The sequence below is a fragment of the Hemiscyllium ocellatum genome, chromosome 1 (assembly GCF_020745735.1).
Source record: "Hemiscyllium ocellatum isolate sHemOce1 chromosome 1, sHemOce1.pat.X.cur, whole genome shotgun sequence".
NCBI classification, from domain to species: Eukaryota; Metazoa; Chordata; class Chondrichthyes; order Orectolobiformes; family Hemiscylliidae; genus Hemiscyllium; species Hemiscyllium ocellatum.
Genome location: NC_083401.1, coordinates 13,786,273 through 13,806,997, shown reverse-complemented (window position 1 = coordinate 13,806,997; position 20,725 = coordinate 13,786,273). Strand labels below are relative to the sequence as shown.

Below are 20,725 nucleotides of genomic sequence, written 5' to 3'. Positions count from 1 at the left end.
GCTGCAAAATATGATGCATTTCAAAACAAAATAAGCTTTGCCTCCATGTGGCGTGTATTCTTCAACCCCCTGCCTACTCGTATATCTGTCAAGATGCCTCTTAAACATCGCTATTGAATCCACATCCACAACTTCCTATGAAGAAAATTTGCCTCCCACATTACATTTAAACTTACTCCCTTTCACCTTGGAACTATGTCCCCTAGTAAATGATGTTTCTACGGTGGGAAAAAGGCTGCCTTCTTGAATCATTGCAGTCTATTTGTCATAGGTTGATGCACAATGCTGTTGGCTGGAGAATTCCAGGATGTTGACCCAGCAACAGTGAAGGAACTATTTCCAAGTCAGGACTGAGAGTAGCATAAAAGGGAACTTGCAGGTAATGGTGTTCCCTTGTATCTGCTGTCCTTATACTTCCAGTTGGAAGTGGTTGTGGGTTGAAGGTGCTTTCGAAGGACCTTCGGTGAATTATCTGGGAATAGCAAACTTTGTTCAGTACTAATGAACAGGAAACGGAGACTTGTCACAAAACTCAAATGGATTAACAATGAAGAAATGTTCAATTTACACAACTGCAGATGGGCAAAGACATCAATCTCACAAAGCCAAAAATGAAATGAATCAACTCTAAAAAGGTGTGGTCTGATTATCAATACCTGCTCTGAAAGCCAAAACATGTGAGAAATATTCATGCTTTTGCAGTTGTGAAAAGGAAGTCTTTTGTCATAGACGTTATGGGGAAAGACGTGGTCCTGTGGGATTTTCAGGGCATTGGCGGGGATACTTTTTATTAGTTTGGATTAAATATTGGTCAACAGGTAGATGGAGTAAGAACAAACAGACAGACACTCTCAGGAAAGCACTGACTTACCAATAGTGTACACAAGGAGAGGCACATACTGTTCACAATTGATATGAATGATTTGTAGTGGGAACCAGTTTATCATCTCCACAATTGCAGATCACACCAAAATAAGTGGGGATGTAACTTGTAAGGGTGATGTCTGGAGATTTCAAGCAGACTTTGACAGTCTGTGAATGGGGAAGAAAACTGCACGTGAAAGAGAAAGGTGAATAAGTGTGAACCTACCCATTGTGGTAGAAAATAAAGAAAAAAGACAGAATAGTGACAAGGATATCAGAGACACCTCATCTGGACTTCAAATAGAACCATGGGATTTCTTTGAGGGACAGAAGAGCCCTCAGTTAAAATCTGAGCAAAAGAAGGCATTTGCAATAGTGCAGCCTTCCTTCAATACTGCACTGGATTAAGGGTAAAGCCACTGGAGTGGGAATTGAACCTACAGCTTCAGTCTCAGACAGCAGTGTGCTAGGACCAACATCAGGAAATACTTCACCAGCATATGGAAGGGTCTCCAAAATAATGGCAGCGTAAATTCCAGAATGCTTCAGGAAGTTACTCAAGCAGCCTTGTTCAGTCGCAGATGGGTGAACCACATTGGATGAGAAAAGACTTGTGGTCCATCAGTGAAAGTCAGAAAGGCTGATGGCACTCAGAGTAACTTTGTGTTATGTAGAAAGAGCAAATTGAGCAAGGTACAATTCCAAGGGTGTTCCCTTGGAACCGTACCCGATGAATAGATTGTGAGTCAAGTAACCCAGGGGTTAGGAGTGTATGGCTCAGTCATGACTTCATTTTCAGAGATGTCAATGTGTCAATATTTCATTACATAGAAGAGGCTGGGCTGGGGCTACCATTCAAGAGAAGTCTCAGTGACTCAATACTGATTGTTTGATGGAGATCGCCCAGAACCAATAACCTTAAAAAAAAAGCATATGCGACATCCAGGCAAATTGGAAATTGCACACCATGGAAAGCAAGTTAGATGGTTATGCTGCATTAGGCTTTCTGATTATAGGCAACAGTACCTCACAAACAAAGAGCTTTCCCTCACAGAGACCAAGCAATGTGTGTCAAAACTCAGCAATAGCATAGGTGTTGTGTGTAAAATTATGGTTTTCTTTGGATGCATAGCATTAACCATCCATGTGTCCAAATACTCAGTAATGTCACCAGATTAGTAAAGAAAGGCAACAACAGCTCCTCCATAATTATCCTCAGCTGGTGCCCCGCAATGGCTACATACTCAGCCCCTTGCTATACTCCTTATACATCACAAACGTGCAGACAAATTCAGTTTTAACTCCATTTATATATTTGCTGATGACACAGCCATAGTAGGCTGGATCTCAAACAACAACGAGAGTGTACGGGAAAGAGATAGACAGCTTAGTAGCATGGTACAAAGACAACAATCTCGCCCTCAATGGCAGCAAAACAAAACGACCTGGTCATTGACTGCAGGAAATGGAGTGGAAGACATGGCACGGTCTGTTTCAATGGTGCTGAGGTGAAGGTGGATGAGAGCTTCAAGTCCTAGGAGTAAATATCACCAATAATTCAACCTGGTCCATCCAAGTTGTCACTACAGTCAAAACAGCCTTTACTTCCTCAGAAGGCTAAGGAAATTCAGCGAGTCCACAATGACTCTTACCAATTTCCACAGATACAACTTAAAAAACATCCTATCCAGATGCATCACAGCTTAGTAGAGCAACTGCTCTGCCCAAGAAATTACGGAGTCCATTGTGAAGACTAGCCTTCCTCCCATTGACTCCATCTACACTTCCTGCTGCCTGAGGAAAGCATCCAACACAATCAAAGACCCCCCCTCCCCCATCTCCTTGCCACTCTCTTCCATTGGGCAGAAGATACAAAAGTTTGAAAAAACTTGTACCAAGAAATTTAAGAACAGCTTCTTCCCCGCTGTTATGAGATTTATGAACAGACGTTTCATATTCGAGTTGATCTTTCTCTGTACTTTCCCTGTAGTTATAACACTATATCCTGCCCTATTACCCTGATGTACTTATGGAAGGTATGATTTGTCTGGTTATCATGTAGTACAATGCTTTTGACTGTACGTGACAATAAAATCACATTAACAATGAATACCTTCCATTATGCATTTCACACAGAAAAAGCATCCCAATACACCTCAGGGGAGATGAAATATATTTTTTTTAAAAATTGATACCATCCCAAAGGTCTCAAAAGTAAGTAATTATCTGTGAAACACATTTGAACTTGAGGTTGTTAATGGCTTTACATTCAATGAAATCTGATGTACTCAGAATGGAATGCACAATCATAAAAATGGTAGTGAAAAGTACGATATAATTAAGGGAAAGATGGATAAATGCAAGAGAGAAAGGAATGTTATAATGACAGGTGAAGAAAGGAAGAGGCTAATGAGGAGAGTGATCATGTTGAGATGAATGGCCTCATAGTGTCCTGTTCTCAAAACAAGTTCCTTCTTCCCAAAACTAGACAAAAAGGGATGGGTTTTATGAAGATTGTTTTTTCAAAAAGACGATATAACCAGCTCTCCATCCTCAGTTCAAAGTTTAGAAGATAAAGAGTCAATTATGTGGGTTTGGCAATGTAATTATATGACTCAGCTCGTAATCCAGAACAGAATCCAAACCTCATTCACTACTATGAAGCATTAATTGGTTCCCCATTAGGGAAAAGGACCCAGTCTGCTCTGTAGTGAATTCTAGATCCATATCAATATGGTTAACACTGGACTTCCTTCTGGGGTGGTGCAGTGGCTCAGTGGTTAGCACCGCTGTATCGTGGCACCAGGAAGCCAGGTTTCAATTCCAGCCTTAGACAACTGTCTGTGTGAAGTTTGTGTCTGCATGGGTTTTCTCTGGTTGCTCCAATTTACTCCCACAGTCCAAACGATGTACAAGTGAGGTGGATTAGCCATGTGAAATGCAGGGTTCCAGGTAGGGGGATGGGTCTGAATGGAATGCTTTTTGGAAGGTCAGCATAGACTCGATACACCACATGGCTTGCTTCCACACTGTAGGAAATCTATGACTAAATTGTCTAGCAGATTTATTCAAGGCAGCAGGTCACCAACACCATGAATTAGGATTATGCAAGTGAGTGCTGGTTTCGCTAATGGCAGCTAAATCTTGCAAATAATTTGAGAAATTAAAAATTCTTCAAAGAATACAACCATCCCCTATCAATTCAAATCAAGGTCATAAAGACCATAAAACACAGAAGCAGAAATTCAGCCATTCAGCCCATCATAGAAAATTAGAGTTCAGTACAGGCCCTTCGGCCCTCGATGTTGCTCCGACCTGTCATACCAATCTGAAGCCCGTCTAACCTACACTATTCCATGTACGTCCATTTGTCTGTCCAATGACGATTGAAATGTACTTAAACTTCGCGAATCTGCTACCGTTGCAGGCAAAGCATCCCATACCCTTACTACTGTGAGTGAAGAAACTACCTCTGACATCTGTCCTATATCTATCACACCTCCATTTAAAGCTCACCATCATTCTTGGAAAAAGGCTGTCCCTGTCCACCTTATCTAACCCTCTGATTATCTTATATGTCAGCCTCAAGTCCCTCAGCCTTTCCTCATAAGACCTTCCCTCCATACTAGGCAACATCCTAGTAAATCTCCTCTGCACCCTTTCCAAAGCTTCCACATCCTGATTATAATGCAGTGACGAGAATTGTACACAATACTCCAAGTGCGGCTGCACCAGAGTTTTGTACAGCTGTAACATAACCTCCTGGTTCCAGAACTCGATCCCTCTATTAATAAAAGCTAAAACACTGTATGCCTTCTTAACAACCCGGGAGGCAACTTTCAAGGATCTGTGTACCTGGACACCGAGATCTCTCTGCTCATCAACACTACCAAGAATCTTACCATTAGCCCAGTACTTTGCATTCCAGTCACTCCGACCAAAGTGAATCACCTCACACTTGTCCGCATGAAACTCCATTTGCCACCTCTCGCCCAGCTCTGCAGCTAATCTATGTCTCTCTGTAATGTACAACATCCTTCATCACTATCCACAACTCCATCGATCTGCCCTCATCCACGTCGTTTATAAAAAATGATGAACAGCAGTGGACCCAACACCGAACCTTGCAGTACACCACTGGTAACTGGACTGCAGGATGAACATTTCTCATCAACCACCACCCTCTGTCTTCTTTCAGCAAGCCAATTACTGATCCAAACTGCTATATCTCCCACAATCCCATTCCTCTGCATTTTGTACAATCGCCTCTGTGGGAAACCTTATTGTGTCTACTCTGCCATTCAATCAAGGTTGATCAGTTTCTCAACCCCATTCTCCTACTTTCTCCCCAAATCCTTTTATCCCCTTGACAATCAAGAACCTATAGAACATAGAAAAATACAGCGCAGTACAGGCCCTTTGGCCCTCGATGTTGCGCTGACCCAAGCTCACCTAACCTACACTAGCCCACTATCCTCCATATGCCTATCCAATGCCCGTTTAAATGCCCATAAAAGAGGGAGAGTCCACCACTGTTACTGGCAGGGCATTCCATGAACTCACGCCTCACTGAGTAAAGAATCTACCCCTAACATCTGTCCTATACCTACCACCCCTTAATTTAAAGCTATGCCCCTCGTAATAGCTGACTCCATATGTGGAAAAAGGTTCTCACTGTCAACCCTATCTAAACCCCTAATCATCTTGTACACCTCTATCAAGTCACCCCTAAACCTTCTTTTCTCCAATGAAAACAGCCCCAAGTGCCTCAGCCTTTCCTCATACGATCTTCCTACCATACCAGGCAACATCCTGGTAAACCTTCTCTGCACCCATTCTAATGCCTCCACATCCTTCCTATAGAATGGCGACCAAAACTGCACACAATACTCCAGATGCGGCCGCACCAGAGTCTTATACAACTGCAACATGACCTCGGGACTCCGGAACTCAATTCCTCTACCAATAAAAGCCAGTACACTATATGCCTTCTTCACAGCACTATTTACCTGGGTGGCAACTTTCAGAGATCTGTGTACATGGACACCAAGATCCCTCTGCTCATCCACACTACCAAGTATCCGACCATTAGCCTAGTACCCCATCTTCTTGTTACTCTTACCAAATTTTTTTTGTAGCCTTAAAAAAAAAATCCTGTACAACTTTATTTTGTGAATTTATTTTCAAATTATTTTTGCATCAACTTTAACCATTCTGTTTCCTCAAATTATACACAATAAAATTAATTTCCTTCCCTTCCTCTTACATCATCTTGAGGAGAACCGTTAATGCCAGGATTTCCCCCAGAGTGCTCCACAATTGGGACAAGTACTTTTGGTTCTTCACCGAACCAATTTTAGGTTTTTGACAACAATAGCGATAAAACCTAGGGGGGTGATATTTACATTATAGTAAATAGTATGTATCACATTAAATGATGCTTCAATGGACCCTGAAAAAGAAGAATAGCTCCTTCTGTGCCTCAGAAGAAACTAGGAACATGTCGTATAGCCTACTGCAGTATGGTGCTCAGCGAAAGAGACATTTTTAGGTAATTCTCCTGCCTCTGCGTGGTTACATGTGTATTGGAAATAATCTAGAAGGAAATGGTGGGAAACCAATTAGGATTGAGAACTTGCTGTTTACATAAACACAACATGGTCTGAAAGTCGAGCTGGCAGTTATACCGATTGCTTCCCCTCTGAAGGTATTACTCCTTGCATCATTTAAATTTTTATTTTGCCATTCTTCATGCACATATTGGAGTCTGTCAAACTAATTACCTTTGCAAAATATCACTCAAACTGAAGTCCATTTGTGACTGATAATGTACCGAATATCATTTGGTCAGCAGTCAGAAGTGAAATTCTCAGCTATTTGTCCCTGCTCAGAGAGATAACTTGTATCAGTTTAGTTATATTAAAAAGTGAGGTCTGCAGATGCTGGAGATCACAGCTGAAAATGTGTTGCTGGTTAAAGCGCAGCAGGTCAGGCTGCATCCAAGGAACAGGAAATTCAACGTTTCGGGCATAAGCCCTTCTTCAGGAAAGGGCTGATGAAGGGCTTATGCCTGAAATGTTGAATTTCCTGTTCCTTGGATGCTGCCTGACCTGCTGCGCTTTAACCAGCAACACATTTTCAGCTCAGGTTTAGTTATAGGGCAGATACTAAATCTTAAACATTACTGTCAACATTGCTTAATAATACAATGGGCAGTAAGATTTTCTTTTTAAATCACACTCGTCTCCTTTAAGACACAGACTCTCCTAATATTCCTCTTAACAGTAGCACCCTCTCCCTTTCCTCATTTAGAAATACCTTTTAGTAACTCCTCTGATGGCATTCATTCTCTTGGAGCTATCAGCATATTTCTTCAGCAATATCTATCTTGGTTTTAAATATACTCAGTGACCTGGCCTCCACAGCCTTCTGTGGCAGTGAATTCCATAGATCCACCACTCTCTGGCTGAAGATGCTTCTCATCGCTGTTCTCGAGGGTCTTCCCTTTACTCTAAAACTGTACCCTCAGGTACTAGTCTTTCCTGCCAATGGAAAGATCTTCCCAACATACAGAATACAGAATGGCCTGGACAGAGTGTTTCAATTAGATTTCCCCCCTCATCCTTCTAAACTCCATCAGGTAGAGACCCAGAGTCCTCAAATGTTCCTCATTCCTGGAATTATTTCATTAACCTCCTCTGGACCTGCTCCTGACGTATGGGGCCTAAAACTGCACACAATACTCAAGTCTGTGGTTTGACCACAGCCTTATAGAGCCTCAGAGGTACATTGCAACTTTTATATTCTAGTCCTCTTGAAACAAATGCCATCATTGCATATGCCTTCCTAACTACTGACTCAACCTGCATACTTGCCTTGAGAGAATCCTGGACTAGAATTCCCAAGTCTCTTTGCACTTCAGACTTCTGAATTTTCTCCCCATTTAGAAAACAGTCCATGCCTCTATTCTTTCTACCAAACTGCATCACATCACATTTTCCCACATTGTGCTCCATCTGCCATTTCTTTGCCAATTCACCTAACTTGTCCAAATCTTTCTGCAGTCTCACTGTCTCCTCAATGCTACCTGTCCCTCTACTTATCTTTGTATCATCTGCAAACCTAGCCAGAATGCCCTCAGTTCCTTCATCCAGATCATTAATGTATAAAGGTGAAAAGTTGTGGTCCTAACGCTGACCCTCGCGGAACACAACTTGTTACCGGCTGCCATCCTGAGAAGGACGCTTTTATCCCCACTCTCTGCTTTCTGCCTGACAGCCAAACTTCTATCCATGCTAGCACCTTGCCTCTAACACCATGGACCCTTATCTTACTCAGCAGCCACCTGTGTGACAGCTTGTCAAAAGCCTTCTTGATGTCCAGGTAGATAACATCCATGGGCTCTCCTTGGTCTAACCTGCTCATTACTTCCTCAAAGAATTCTAGCAGATTTGTCAGGCATGACTTTTCCCTGGGGTCAGGGAGTCCAGAACTAGAGGGCATAGTTTTAGGGTGAGAGGGGAAAGATATAAAAGGAAGAGACCTAAGGGGCAACTTTTTCACACAGAAGGTGGTACGTGTATAGAATGAGCTGCCAGAGGAAGTGGTGATGGCTGGTACAATTGCAGCATTTAAGAGGCATTTGGACGGGCATATGAGTAGGAAGGGTTTGGAGGGATATGGGCCGAGTGCTGGCAAGTGGGATTAGATTGGGTTGGGATAGTTGGTCGGTATGGACAGGTTGGACCGAAGGGTCTGTTTCCATGCTGTACATCTCTATAACTATGACCTCCTCTTGATGAAATGAGGTGGACTCTGCCCTGTTTTACCACGGCACTTCAAGTATTCAGAAATCTCATTCTTCACAACGTACTCCAAAGCATTACCAACAACCCGAGGTCAGGCTAAGTCAGTCAGTCCGTAATTGCCCATTTTGGCTTTATAACCTTTCTAAACAGAGGAGTGTGGGGGGGGGGGGGGGCGGGGGGGGTGGTGGTAACATTTGTACTTTCCTAATCCTCTGGGAACCTCTCTGTCTCCAGCTATTCCTAAAAGAGCAACACTCACGCTTCAGCAACCTATCCAGTTATCTCCTTCAGAATTCTGGGGTGTAGTCCATCTGATCCAGGTGATTTCTCCACCTTCAGTCCTTTCAGCTTTTCTAGTCCCTTCTCCTTCATTCTCTTACTAGCTCCATAGCCAAGAAAGCCCAGCAGCATCTCTACTTTCTGCGCAGGCTGGGGAAAACCCACCTCCCACCACCCCAATCTTCACCACATTCTACAGAGTACCCTGAGCTGCTGCATCACTGCCTGGTTTGGGACTTGCGCTGTCTCAGATCGTAAGACCCTATAACAGATAGCGAGGACAGCCGAGAGGATCATTGGGTCTCTCTTCCCTCCATTACAGGCATTTACACCACACGCTGCATCCGAAAGGCTAAGCGCATTGTGGAAGACCCCACACGCACCTCACTCAAACCTTTCTCCCTCCTGCCATGTGGCAGAAGATTCCAGATCATCTGGTCTCTTACGGCCAGACTGCGCAACAGTTTCTCCTCCCAAGCAATCAGGCTCCTTAATTAGACTCTTTCCTGTTTGAAATTCTTTTGTATTGCTGCTAGAAAAAATGTCTCATATCCATCATTCTTCTGCTACACTGTAACTTGCTTGTTTTGCACCTTTTATGCAATTTATGTATGATTGTGTAGTTTGTGCTGTCCATGTAGTACCCTCAGTCCTGGAGGAACACTGTCATTTTTACTGAAATCAGTTGTATATGGTAGAACTGACAAATAAACAGCTTCCCTCTCTGGAAAAGAGGGAACCTTGGACAATGTCCTGACAACAAACTCCACCCACCACAGTGGCACAGTGGTGAGCACTGCTGCCTCACAGCCCCAGGAACCTGGGATCGATTCCTGCCTGTCTGTGTGGAGTTTGCACATTCTCCCAGTGTCAGCGTGGGTTTCCTCTGACTACTCTGGTTTCCTCCCACAGTCCAAAAATGTGCAGGTCATGTGAATTGGCCATGCTAAATTATCCACAGTGCTAAGTGTGTTAGGCAAGGGTAAATATAGGGTAGGGGAATGGGTTTGGGTGGGTTTCTCTTTGGAGTTCATTTACACAATGGTCATTTTGTTCGAGTTATCGAGCTGTATACCATCATTAGTCAGCAACTGAGAGAAGAGGGCAGAAATTAGGAAGGAAAAAAGGAGAAGAGCCTACAACCGAGATCCACCCCCTTAACAGGAAGTGGTTACCGCTCAAACAAATTTAAACAAGATGGAGGAAACGGAGTGTGGGCGTCTGGTGAAATCGTCCATGATTAATGCAATAGTGAGGCAAGTAATCACTAGAAGTGACAGAAACTTAGAACTTGCATTCATACAGTCCCTGTCCCGAACTTGGATGTCACCAAGGACTTTACAGAGTGGTCAATATCACAATGTAGGGAACAAGGCAGGAAATTCTCAAAAACAGCAACATCCAGGCAAATTGGAAATTGCACACCATGGAAAGCAAGTTAGATGGTTATGCTGCATTAGGCTTTCTGATTATAGGCATTAATACCCTAACAAACAAAGAGCTTTCCTTCACAGAGACCAAGCAATGTGTGTCAAAACTCAGCAATAGCTTGGGTGTCGGATGTAAAATTATGGTTTTCTTTGGAGCATAGCGTTAACCATCCATGTGTCCAAATACTCAGTAATGTCACCAGATTAGTAAAGAAAGGCAATAACAGTTCCTCCATAATTATCCTCAGCTGGTGCCCCGCAATGGCTACATACTCAGCCCCTTGCTATACTCCTTATACATCACAAATGTGCAGAAAAATTCAGTTTTAACTCCATTTATATATTTGCTGATGACACAGCCATAGTAGGCTGGATCTCAAACAACAACGAGAGTGTACGGGAAAGAGATAGACAGCTTAGTAGCATGGTACAAAGACAACAATCTCGCCCTCAATGGCAGCAAAACAAAACGACCTGGTCATTGACTGCAGGAAATGGAGTGGAAGACATGGCACGGTCTGTTTCAATGGTGCTGAGGTGAAGGTGGATGAGAGCTTCAAGTCCTAGGAGTAAATATCACCAATAATTCAACCTGATCCATCCAAGTTGTCACTACAGTCAAAACAGCCTTTACTTCCTCAGAAGGCTAAGGAAATTCAGCGAGTCCACAATGACTCTTACCAATTTCCACAGATACAACTTAAAAAACATCCTATCCAGATGCATCACAGCTTAGTAGAGCAACTGCTCTGCCCAAGAAATTACGGAGTCCATTGTGAAGACTAGCCTTCCTCCCATTGACTCCATCTACACTTCCTGCTGCCTGGGGAAAGCATCCAACACAATCAAAGACCCCTCCCATCTTCTTGCCACTCTCTTCCATTGGGCAGAAGATACAAAAGTTTGAAAAAAACTTGTACCAAGAGATTTAAGAACAGCTTCTTCCCCGCTGTTATGAGATTTATGAACAGACCTTTCATATTCGAGTTGATCTTTCTCTGCACTTTCCCTGTAGTTATAACACTATATCCTGCCCTATTACCCTGATGTACTTATGGAAGGTATGATTTATCTGGTTATCATGTAGTACAATGCTTTTGACGGTACGTGACAATAAAAATCATATTAACAATGAATACCTTCCATTATGCATTTCACACAGAAAAAGCATCCCAATACACTTCAGATGTGATGAAATATATTCAAAAAAAATTGATACCATCCCAAAGGAGGAAACAAGGCAGGAAATTCTCAAGAACAGCACGAGAGGGAAGCAGCACCCATCTGGATGGTCTCCGAGCTCTCCACTTCTTAGAAAGCAAGCCTGAACCATTCCCTTCCACCATTACCCTCCTCCCCCTGGCTGAGCTCATCCTGACTTGGAACAACTTCTCCTTTAAACTCCTCTGACATTCTTCAAGTAAAAGAGATGGTCATGTGTATCATGGGCCCCAGTTTTGTCTGTCCCTTTTTGGGGTACATGAAGCATTCCTTGTTCCAGTACTACTTCCGCCCCATCCACAACTCTTTCTCCAGTATAGTTGATGACATCATCAGTGTTGCTTTCCACTCTTGTTTGGAACTGGAAAGGTTTTGCTACTTTGCTTTGCTTCCAATTCCCACCCCGCACTCATCTTCACCTGGTCCATCTCTGATTCCTTTCTTCACATTCTCGACATCTCTTTCCATTTCCAGGGGTAGGCCAGCCACCGATATTCACTACAAACCCACCGACTTCCACAGTCACCTTAACTGTACATCCTCACACCCTTCCTCCTGTAAGGACTCCATCCCATTCCCCATCTGTCACATCTGCTTTGATGATGCCACATTCCATGGGGGATCCTCAGAAATGTCTACCTTTTTCCTCAACCAAAGATTTCCCATTACTGTGGTCAACAGGACCCTTAGCCTGTCTGGCCCATCTCCTGCACTCCTGCACTCACTCTTCTCTTCCACAACATGGATAGGGTCCCACTGGTCCTCAGTTACCACATGCCAGCAGCCACATCCAAAAGGATTTAAGCCACCATTTCTAATACCTCCAACAGGATACCAAGACCAGACAGATACCTTCCTAGGCAGCATTCCCAGGGACAATTCCCTTCAGAACACTTTGGTTCACTCCTCCTCCTTTCCCAACACATCCACACACCTCCCCACGACACTTTCCCATGCAATCACAGAAGGTGTACACCTATTTACCTCCACCATCCATGGCCCCAGGCACACCTTCCAGATGAAGCAGCGATGTACTTGTACTTAACTCAATCTAGTCTACTGCATTCAATGTTCACAACGCAGTCTCCTAGATACTGGGGACATGAAACACAGACAGGGTAATCGCTCTGCAGAATACCTACGTTCTGCAAAAAATGATCCCAAGCTTCCAGTTGCCTGCCACTTTATCACACCACCATGTTCCCTGGCCATCATTGCCATCACAGGCCAGCTGCAGTTTTCCAACTAACCTCAGCGCAATCTGGAAGAAAAATATCACATTTCCCATTTAAGGACCCTGCAGTCTGTGGGACTCAACATCAAGCTCAAAATCCTTACGGCCGGATGCCATCCTTTCATGTTATTTTTTAAACCTACCCCACACCAGGTCCCGTTACCCCACATGGATTGCTTTTAGCAAACAGTCACCTGTGCTCACACATTCCAAAGCCTATCATAAGACCATCTTAAGACATAGGAGCAGAAATTCAGCCCATTAAGTCTGCTCCACTATTCAATCATAGCTCATAAGTTTCTCAACACCAATCTCCCACTTTCTCCCTTTAACCAGAACCTACCTATCTTAATCTTAAATAGACTCAATGACATGCCCTCCACAGCCTTCTGTGGCAATGAATTCTATACTTTCTGGCCGAAGACATTTCTCCTTATCTCCTTTCTAAAAAGGTCTTCCCTTTACTTGAAGGTTATGCCCTTGGGTCCTAGTCTCACCTGCCAATGGAAACATCCTCCCAACATCTACTCTGTCTAACTCTGTATGTTACAATTAAATCCTCCCCCACTCCAATTCTTCTGAACTCCATTGAGTATGAACCCAGTGTCCTCAAACGTTCCTCAAATGTTAAGCAATTTATTCCTGGGACTATTCTCATGAATCTCCTCTGAACACACTCCAGGGCCAGTCCCTCCTTCCTGCAATATGGAGCCCAAAACTGAACACTGAGCCTGCATTCAGTATAATTTACCCACTTTCAGCTACTCTTAGCTCTTATTGTTAATTAAGTTTTCCTTCAGCCCTGACCCCTCTCTTTGATTTCTCAGTCTCTCTGGGCCCCATCTCCATCTCTCTTTCCCACCCTACCCACACCACAACTTAATCTTCAGTATAAAGTACCAAGCTGTTAACAGTCCGATGAAAAGTCACCAGACTCAAAAGCTAACTCTGCTTTCATCCCACAATGCTGCCAGATGTGCTGAGTTTCTCCAGCAATTCCTGTCTGTGTTGCAGATCCCCAGCATCTATAGCTCTTTGTTTTATGCTTTAACAAGTGTTCGGTCACAAACAGGTCGCGTCAGTGCAAGCTTATTTTAATACACAGTACATGCAAAGTTAACTTTGAAACACAATACATTAATAGTGGAACTATGTTTTAGATGCAAAGCACAAGGCATCAAAAAGTATCACGAGCAGGAAATCATTAGACATGCTTGCAAACCTTAAGCATATCTTAACCAAATCTTGCAATAGCATAATTTACAAAACTCATTTCCCTTTGTTAAACAGTCACTATATATATGTGTAACTTCCAAACTTCACATCTCAAACAAAAATAGCGCTGCCTGGCCCTACCTCCTTTAATAATTCACTACCCCTTACAGAAACATGGAATCTCAACTTCCAAATGTATAATTGCAGCAAATTTGAGGAAATGGAAAGAAAACAAAAATTTGCATCACAAAACAAAAAAAACACCATCCAGGACAAAGCAGCCTATTTGATTGGCATTCACATCCACCACCTTCAACATTCACTCCTTCTACCACTGAGGTTCAGCAGCAATACAGTGCCCCTTCAACAAGGTGCACTGCAGAAATTCACCAAAGATCTGTAGTAAGCTTCTTCCAAACCCACGGCCACTTACATCTAAAAAGGACAAGGGCAGCACATACCTTGAAACACCACCACATGCAAGTTCCCCTCCAAGTCACTCACCATCCTGATTTGGAAATATATCGCTGTTCCTTCACTGCAGCTGGGTCAAAATCCTGAAATTCCCTCCCTAAGGGCATTGTGGGTCAACCCAAAACACATGGACTGCAGCAGTTCAAGAAAGAAGCTCTCCATCGCCTACTCCAAAGCAATTAGGAATAAGTAATAAATAACTATGGTTTGGAGATGCCAGTGTAGGACTGGGGTATACAAAGTTAAAAATCACAACACCAGGTTTATAGTTCAACAAGTTCATTTGGAAGCACTAGTTTTCAGAGCATTGCTCCTTCATCAGGTGTTTGTGGAGTATAGCGTCATAGGACACAATTTATAGCAAAAGTTAACAGCGTGATATAACTGAAATTATATATTGATAACAACTTGGATTGTTTGTTAAGTCTCTCATCCTTTAGAATGAGCATGTTGGTTTCAGTTCTTTCATATGTAAATTCCAGAACTTTATCAAAGTTACATTTTCAAGTGAACTTTAACAATAGAAGCCACGTTGACCCAAATAACGCACTGAAAGTGTGAGGTGCCCTGGGTGAGGTTGTCTGTGCCCCAATGTTCAGACTGATTCTAATCTGTAAATCCCTTCTTTTAGATTCTTTCATGGATTTATGCAATTTTTGAGCAAAATAAAATGTAATTCTGTAAGTACAAATTCACCATGTGTGAGTGTAAAGTGGAATAAGTCTGAGTGTATGCACCTGAAAGTGCAGTTGGGTCACCTGTAGTGTGACATGAACCCAAGGTCCCAGTTGAGGCCATCCCCACAGATACTGAACTTAGCTAGCAGCCTCTGCTTGGCGACTTTGCGTTCTTGCCTGCCCCAAAATCCGCCTTAGAGGATGGTCACCTGAAGGTCTGTGGTCAAATGTCCCACTGAAATGTTCTCCAACTGGGAGGGAACACTCCTGTCTGTTGACTGTTGTGCAATGTCCATTCATTTGTTGCCACAGCTTATGCTCAGCCTCACCAATGCAGCATGCCTCAGGGCATCCTTGCCTGCTGCGTGTGAGATAGGCAATGTTGGCTGAGTCACATGAGTACCTGCCATGTATATCATAACGGGGAGAGATTTTGGGTGCTCTGGTGCAGAGGGATCCAGGTGTACTCAGAAAACTGAGTCACAGAAAACTAGTGTGCAGACAACAAAGAAAGCAAGTGGAATGCTGGTTTTTAGAGCTATAGAAATAGAATATAAAGAGGTAAGAAAGTATTGTTGCAACTGTACAAGACATTGGTGTGACTGCACCTGGAGTACTGTGGACAGTATGGGTCCCCTTATTTGAGGAAAGCGGTAGTGGCATTGGAGGTTCACTAGATTGATCCCAGAGCTGAAGGGTTTGTCGTGTGAAGAGAGATTGAACAGTTTCGGCCTATGCTCTCTGGAATTTAGAAGAATGAGGGAAGATCAAATTGAGGTATTCAAGATGATAAAAGGTGTGGATAAAATAGACGGGCAGCAGATGTTTCCTTGTGTGGGGCATTCGCGGACAAGAGATCATAGCCTGGGGATAAGGGACAGCACATTTAAAACAGAGTTGAGGGAGAAACTACTTCCCCCAGACGGTTGAAAGTCTGTGGAATTCACTATCCCAAAATTGTAGTGGATGCTGGGACAATGAATAAATTTAAGGAGGAGTTAGACAGATTTTTAATTGGTAATGGGTTGAAGGGATATGGGGAGAAGGCAGGAAAATGGGGATGAGGGGCATCTCAGCCATTCGAATGATGAAGCAGACTCGATGGGCCGAATGGCCTAATTCTGCTCCTGTACCTTATGAACTCCTGCCCCTGTACTGAGTGCTGGTTTTGATATTTCTCTTTAAATCTAAGCCAAATTCAAACCCAGAGCCCTCTGATTTAAAGTTGATCGGAGCAGCAAATAACAATCTCATTGTTCTGTTGGCAACATTCCCTCTGGAGTCAGAGTGTTGTCCCACTCTTGAACTGTGATCCCATAATTCTGGATCAGTGGTGCTGGAAGAGCACAGCAGTTCAGGCAACATCCAACGAGCAGCGAAAATCGACGTTTCGGGCAAAAGCCCTTCATCAGGAATAAATCCCATAATGCACGGTGATTCTTCACATGAGGGAGTTCAGCACTCTATCATGAGAGATAAAACTGAGGCCCAACAGCCTTCTCATGGATAGAGAAGGGGAAAGCCTCCCCTGGTGTCTCAGAGCAATTTTTTTTCTTGAACCAATATCACTTGAACAGATCTCGTTATTTTTACACTGTTGTTTTTGTGACCATGGTTAGTAAAAAAAAACCTGCAGATACTAGAATCCAAGATAGACAAGCAGGAGGCTGGGAGAACACAACAAGCCAGACAGCATCAGGAGGTGCAGAAGTCGACGTTTCAGGTGTAACCCTTAATGGCTTGCTAAGTTCTACCACGTTTTGTACATCAGAAGTGACAATAATTCGTATTTAGAAAGTGGCGGAGTATTTGGGGATGTTCCAAGGTTATAAAAGACACTAATTAAAGGCAAGTGCTTTCACCTACCATTAATAACGTGGGTCCAGTTATATGAAAACTGTGGTTCAACCTGGGTGAGTAACTAGTTAGGTTGGAATGCTTCAGGATATAGTATTAATTTGAGTCACCGAGGTGTTGCTAAACAAAAGCTAGAGGAATGAGGAGGAGCTTGTAAAAAAATTCCAAGAATTTTCCTCACCTTGGCAAACTTTGATGACTGTTTCTTTTTTTTCAAGGCAGTCACACCATGAAATGTTGCAGAAAGCTCAGAATAAAAAGGAGGAAGGGGATGACATAGTGGAATTGGCATCCAATGTCCCAGACAAATACTGTGGTAACACAAATTGAATTTGAATTGAATTGAGTTTATTGTCACATATACCGAGGCACAGTGAAAAGCTTTGACTTGTGAGCAATACAGGCAGATCACAGAGTTAAGAGGCATAGAAAAGTTTCAGATTGGAGGCCTATGACCAGCAGTATGCAAGAAGGATCAATGCTGGATCCACTGCTTTTTGTTATTTATATAATTGATTTGGGTGTGAATATAGGAGGAACGGTTACTAAGTTTGCAGGTAACACCAAAATTGGTGGACAGAGAAGAAGGTTATCTCAGAGTTCAACAGGAGCTTGATCAGATGGGCTGAGGAGTGGCAGATGGAGTTTCAATTAGATAAATACGAGGTGTTGCATTTTGGAAAGGCAAATTAGGGCACGATTTATACACTTAATAGTAGGGGAGCACCGTCAAACAAAGAGACCTTGGAGTGCAGGTTCATAGTTCATTGAAAGTGGAGTCACAGGTGGATAGGATATTGAAGGCGGCATTTGGTATGCTTGCCTTTATTGGTCAGTGCATGGAGTATAGAAGTTGGGAGGTCAGGTTGAGGCTGCACAGGACATTGGTTTGGCCACTCTTGGAATACTGTATTCAATTCTGGTCTCCCTGCTATAGCAAGGATGTTGCAAAATTTGAAAGGGATCAGAAAAGATTTACAAGGATGTTGCCATGGTTGGGGGATTTGTGGTATCGGGAGAGGCGGAATAGGCTGGAGCTATTTTCCCTGGAGCATCAGAAGCTGCGAGGTGACCTTATAGAGGTTTATAAAATCATTAGGGGCATGTGTAGGGTGAATAGACAAGGTCTTTTTTTTCCCAGGCTAAGTAAGTAGGTTTAGGGTGAGAGGGGAAAATAGAAAAGGAACCAAAAGGAGCAACTTTTTCATACAGATGGTAGCACATGTATGGAATGAGCTGCCAGAGGAAGTGGAGGCTGGTAAACTTACAGCATTTAAAAGACATCTGGATGGGTATATGAATAGGAAGGTTTGAGGAGGATATGGGCCAAATGCTGGCAAATGGGACTAGATAAATTTAGGATATTGAGTCAGCATGGACAGGTTGGACCAAAGGGTCAGTTTCCATGCTGTACATCTAAGATCTAAGGAGATTCTCTCCCAGCATCTCAAGACAATTGCTGAAGATGACTAATAGTCAAACTTCAAAAATCAAAATTAAGAAAAATGGAAAAGGAGGGGGAATGAGAAGTGCAATGGTGCAAACCAGTGACCATTCTGAAAATGCACATGAGTATTGCAGGGGCCCTACAGATCCAATCCAACATAGACATCTCAATTGTTTTTCAAAAATGAATTTAAAATACTGTGCTCAGCAAAATGAAAATGACCACAAAGTCAGTGCATTATCATAAAAACCCAACTGCTGTACTTTGGGGAAGGAAATGTGCTATTCTGAGCCAGTCTGGGCCTCAATGTGATTCAGAACCACACCACTGTGCTGGACTCTGGTGCCGAAAGACCCTCAGTGATTCACAAGGGCAGCTTCCCCAGCACCACCAACCCCCACTCCCCACTGGTCTGCTCATTTGGAACCAGGCTTAGATATTAAACACCCGCCTTGCCAGCAACAGCCACATCTGAAGGACAAGCAGCCCCAAGTCTCCCACTTCCCCCGCCCCCAGTAACCCCACAGTATCCCACAACAGAAATCCCCCCACACCCCCGGAGCCGAGGGGCAAATCATATTGGCCTACAGAGCAGAGATGCTACACTTAAAAAGGAATGTTATAACACCTTCTCTAACCAACCCCCTTATACCCCCATCCCGAACCGAGCACCAAAACATACGACTTCCCTTTGCACATTCTATTGTCCATTGGATTAGTAATTATAGGACAGGGAAAAAAGTTAAACTCCAAACACTTTTCCACAAATCATTTCTGGAATCAGCTGATCTTCTTACTTTCAGCTCAAAACCTCTTGTCAAACATTACGGATGTACGTTACAATTGAGGGGGGAAAAGGTCCACAAATAATGCATTAAAATCTGCTATAAACTGTCATGCAAAATAAATAGAAACAAAGTAACACACGTTCAGCGGATCGGCTTTTAAATACAACAGCGCACCCAGCAGTCGACGCTGCCCGACCTCATTTGTCCCAAGTAACAACTTCATAATCCAGTGAGTTGAAATGTCAATATCAATAAGTGGCAATTAAAGCCCTTACCTTGCCGAATTTAAGTAGCAAGACATACAACTGTCCCTCTTTGATGGCTTTGTCCATCTTCCAGTCTCGTCTCTCTCTGACCCCCTTCTCAAAACAAACCCGTATTCTGAAGTTTCTCCTCCAAACTTCCGTGCATTTGCTACTTCCGCATCGTCAGGCCAGTAAAAAGCATCCACTCTCCAACTAGTTTTGTTGGACCGCTTTTTGGCTGGGATTTTTGTGGCTGGTTTCAATACCTCCACTTCCTCCCACCCTGAAGCGATTTTCGCCCTGTCCCTCTCTCCACTGGAAGGCTGGTTTGAAACTGAAATGCTGGGCGGGGTTGTCCCTCCCACTCTAACTCCCCTCGGTTTCAAAATAGCAGCCTTGCCTTCCCCGTACGAATACAATTATTGCAATCTCCTTTATTTTTAGGTGCATGGCCCACAGTGTACACGTTAGGGGCGATTCGAGATGTTAAGATATCAGGTTTCAACGCTCCAGGTTTAATGTGGAATGGATGTTTTGAAAGAAAACAAAATGAAGTGAATTAAATACGTAGAAAAACAGAATGTGGAGCAGCATGGGGAGAGGGATAGGATTTGTTTGATATCGTAGAACCAGTACTGGAATAATACGAATTGGTTTAGCTCAGTGGCTTAGATTATTGGTTTATAAAGACATACGATGCCAATAGTATGGGTTTAATTCCCATCACTGGATTGTGTACCATTAAGGACTGTCTTCATCTGAGGTCTGGTGGCCCTCATGTTAAATCACCACCAGTTGCTTCTCATTAATATAAGAGCAGCCCCTATGGTATACAACACAACAACTAGAACCATAGGCTGAATGGCCTCCTCTTCTTTAGGCACTTTGACACTAAGAACTGGGAGATTTGTTTTAAAAAAACCCAACAGGGTGTATATTCCGTGTAGGAAATATGAGAAAAATTGTGTGTAGGAGGGTATGTAGTATGTCAACAGCTGGAGCATTCCAAATGACTTCAAAGAATGGCTGAAGGCAAAGATTGCTGAGGTTCAGGAGGATATTGTGGGACAGTCACATTCACCCTCTGAGCAAGCTCAGGGAGCTGATAGCCTCCCCCTCTGCCTCATTCTGCTGTTTGTGATGTATAGACAGAGAAAACATTGTCTGAGTTGGACAAGTTGAATGA

The 20,725-nt window shown here is 43.2% G+C and overlaps 1 protein-coding gene across 2 annotated transcripts in view; it reads right to left on the bottom strand.

Moving 5' to 3' along the window:
- Positions 1-19,833, bottom strand: part of dok1b (docking protein 1b) — an 82,503-nt gene extending 62,670 nt beyond the window's left edge. For both annotated transcript variants that reach the window (XR_009645537.1, XM_060837127.1), the window contains exon 1: positions 19,570-19,833. Coding sequence is in view for 1 of the 2 variants with exons in the window: in XM_060837127.1 (XP_060693110.1) it covers positions 19,570-19,626 (57 nt within the window). In the remaining variant the exon portion in view is untranslated. The remainder of the gene's footprint in view (positions 1-19,569) is intronic.
- Between the last annotated feature and the right edge of the window lie 892 nt (positions 19,834-20,725).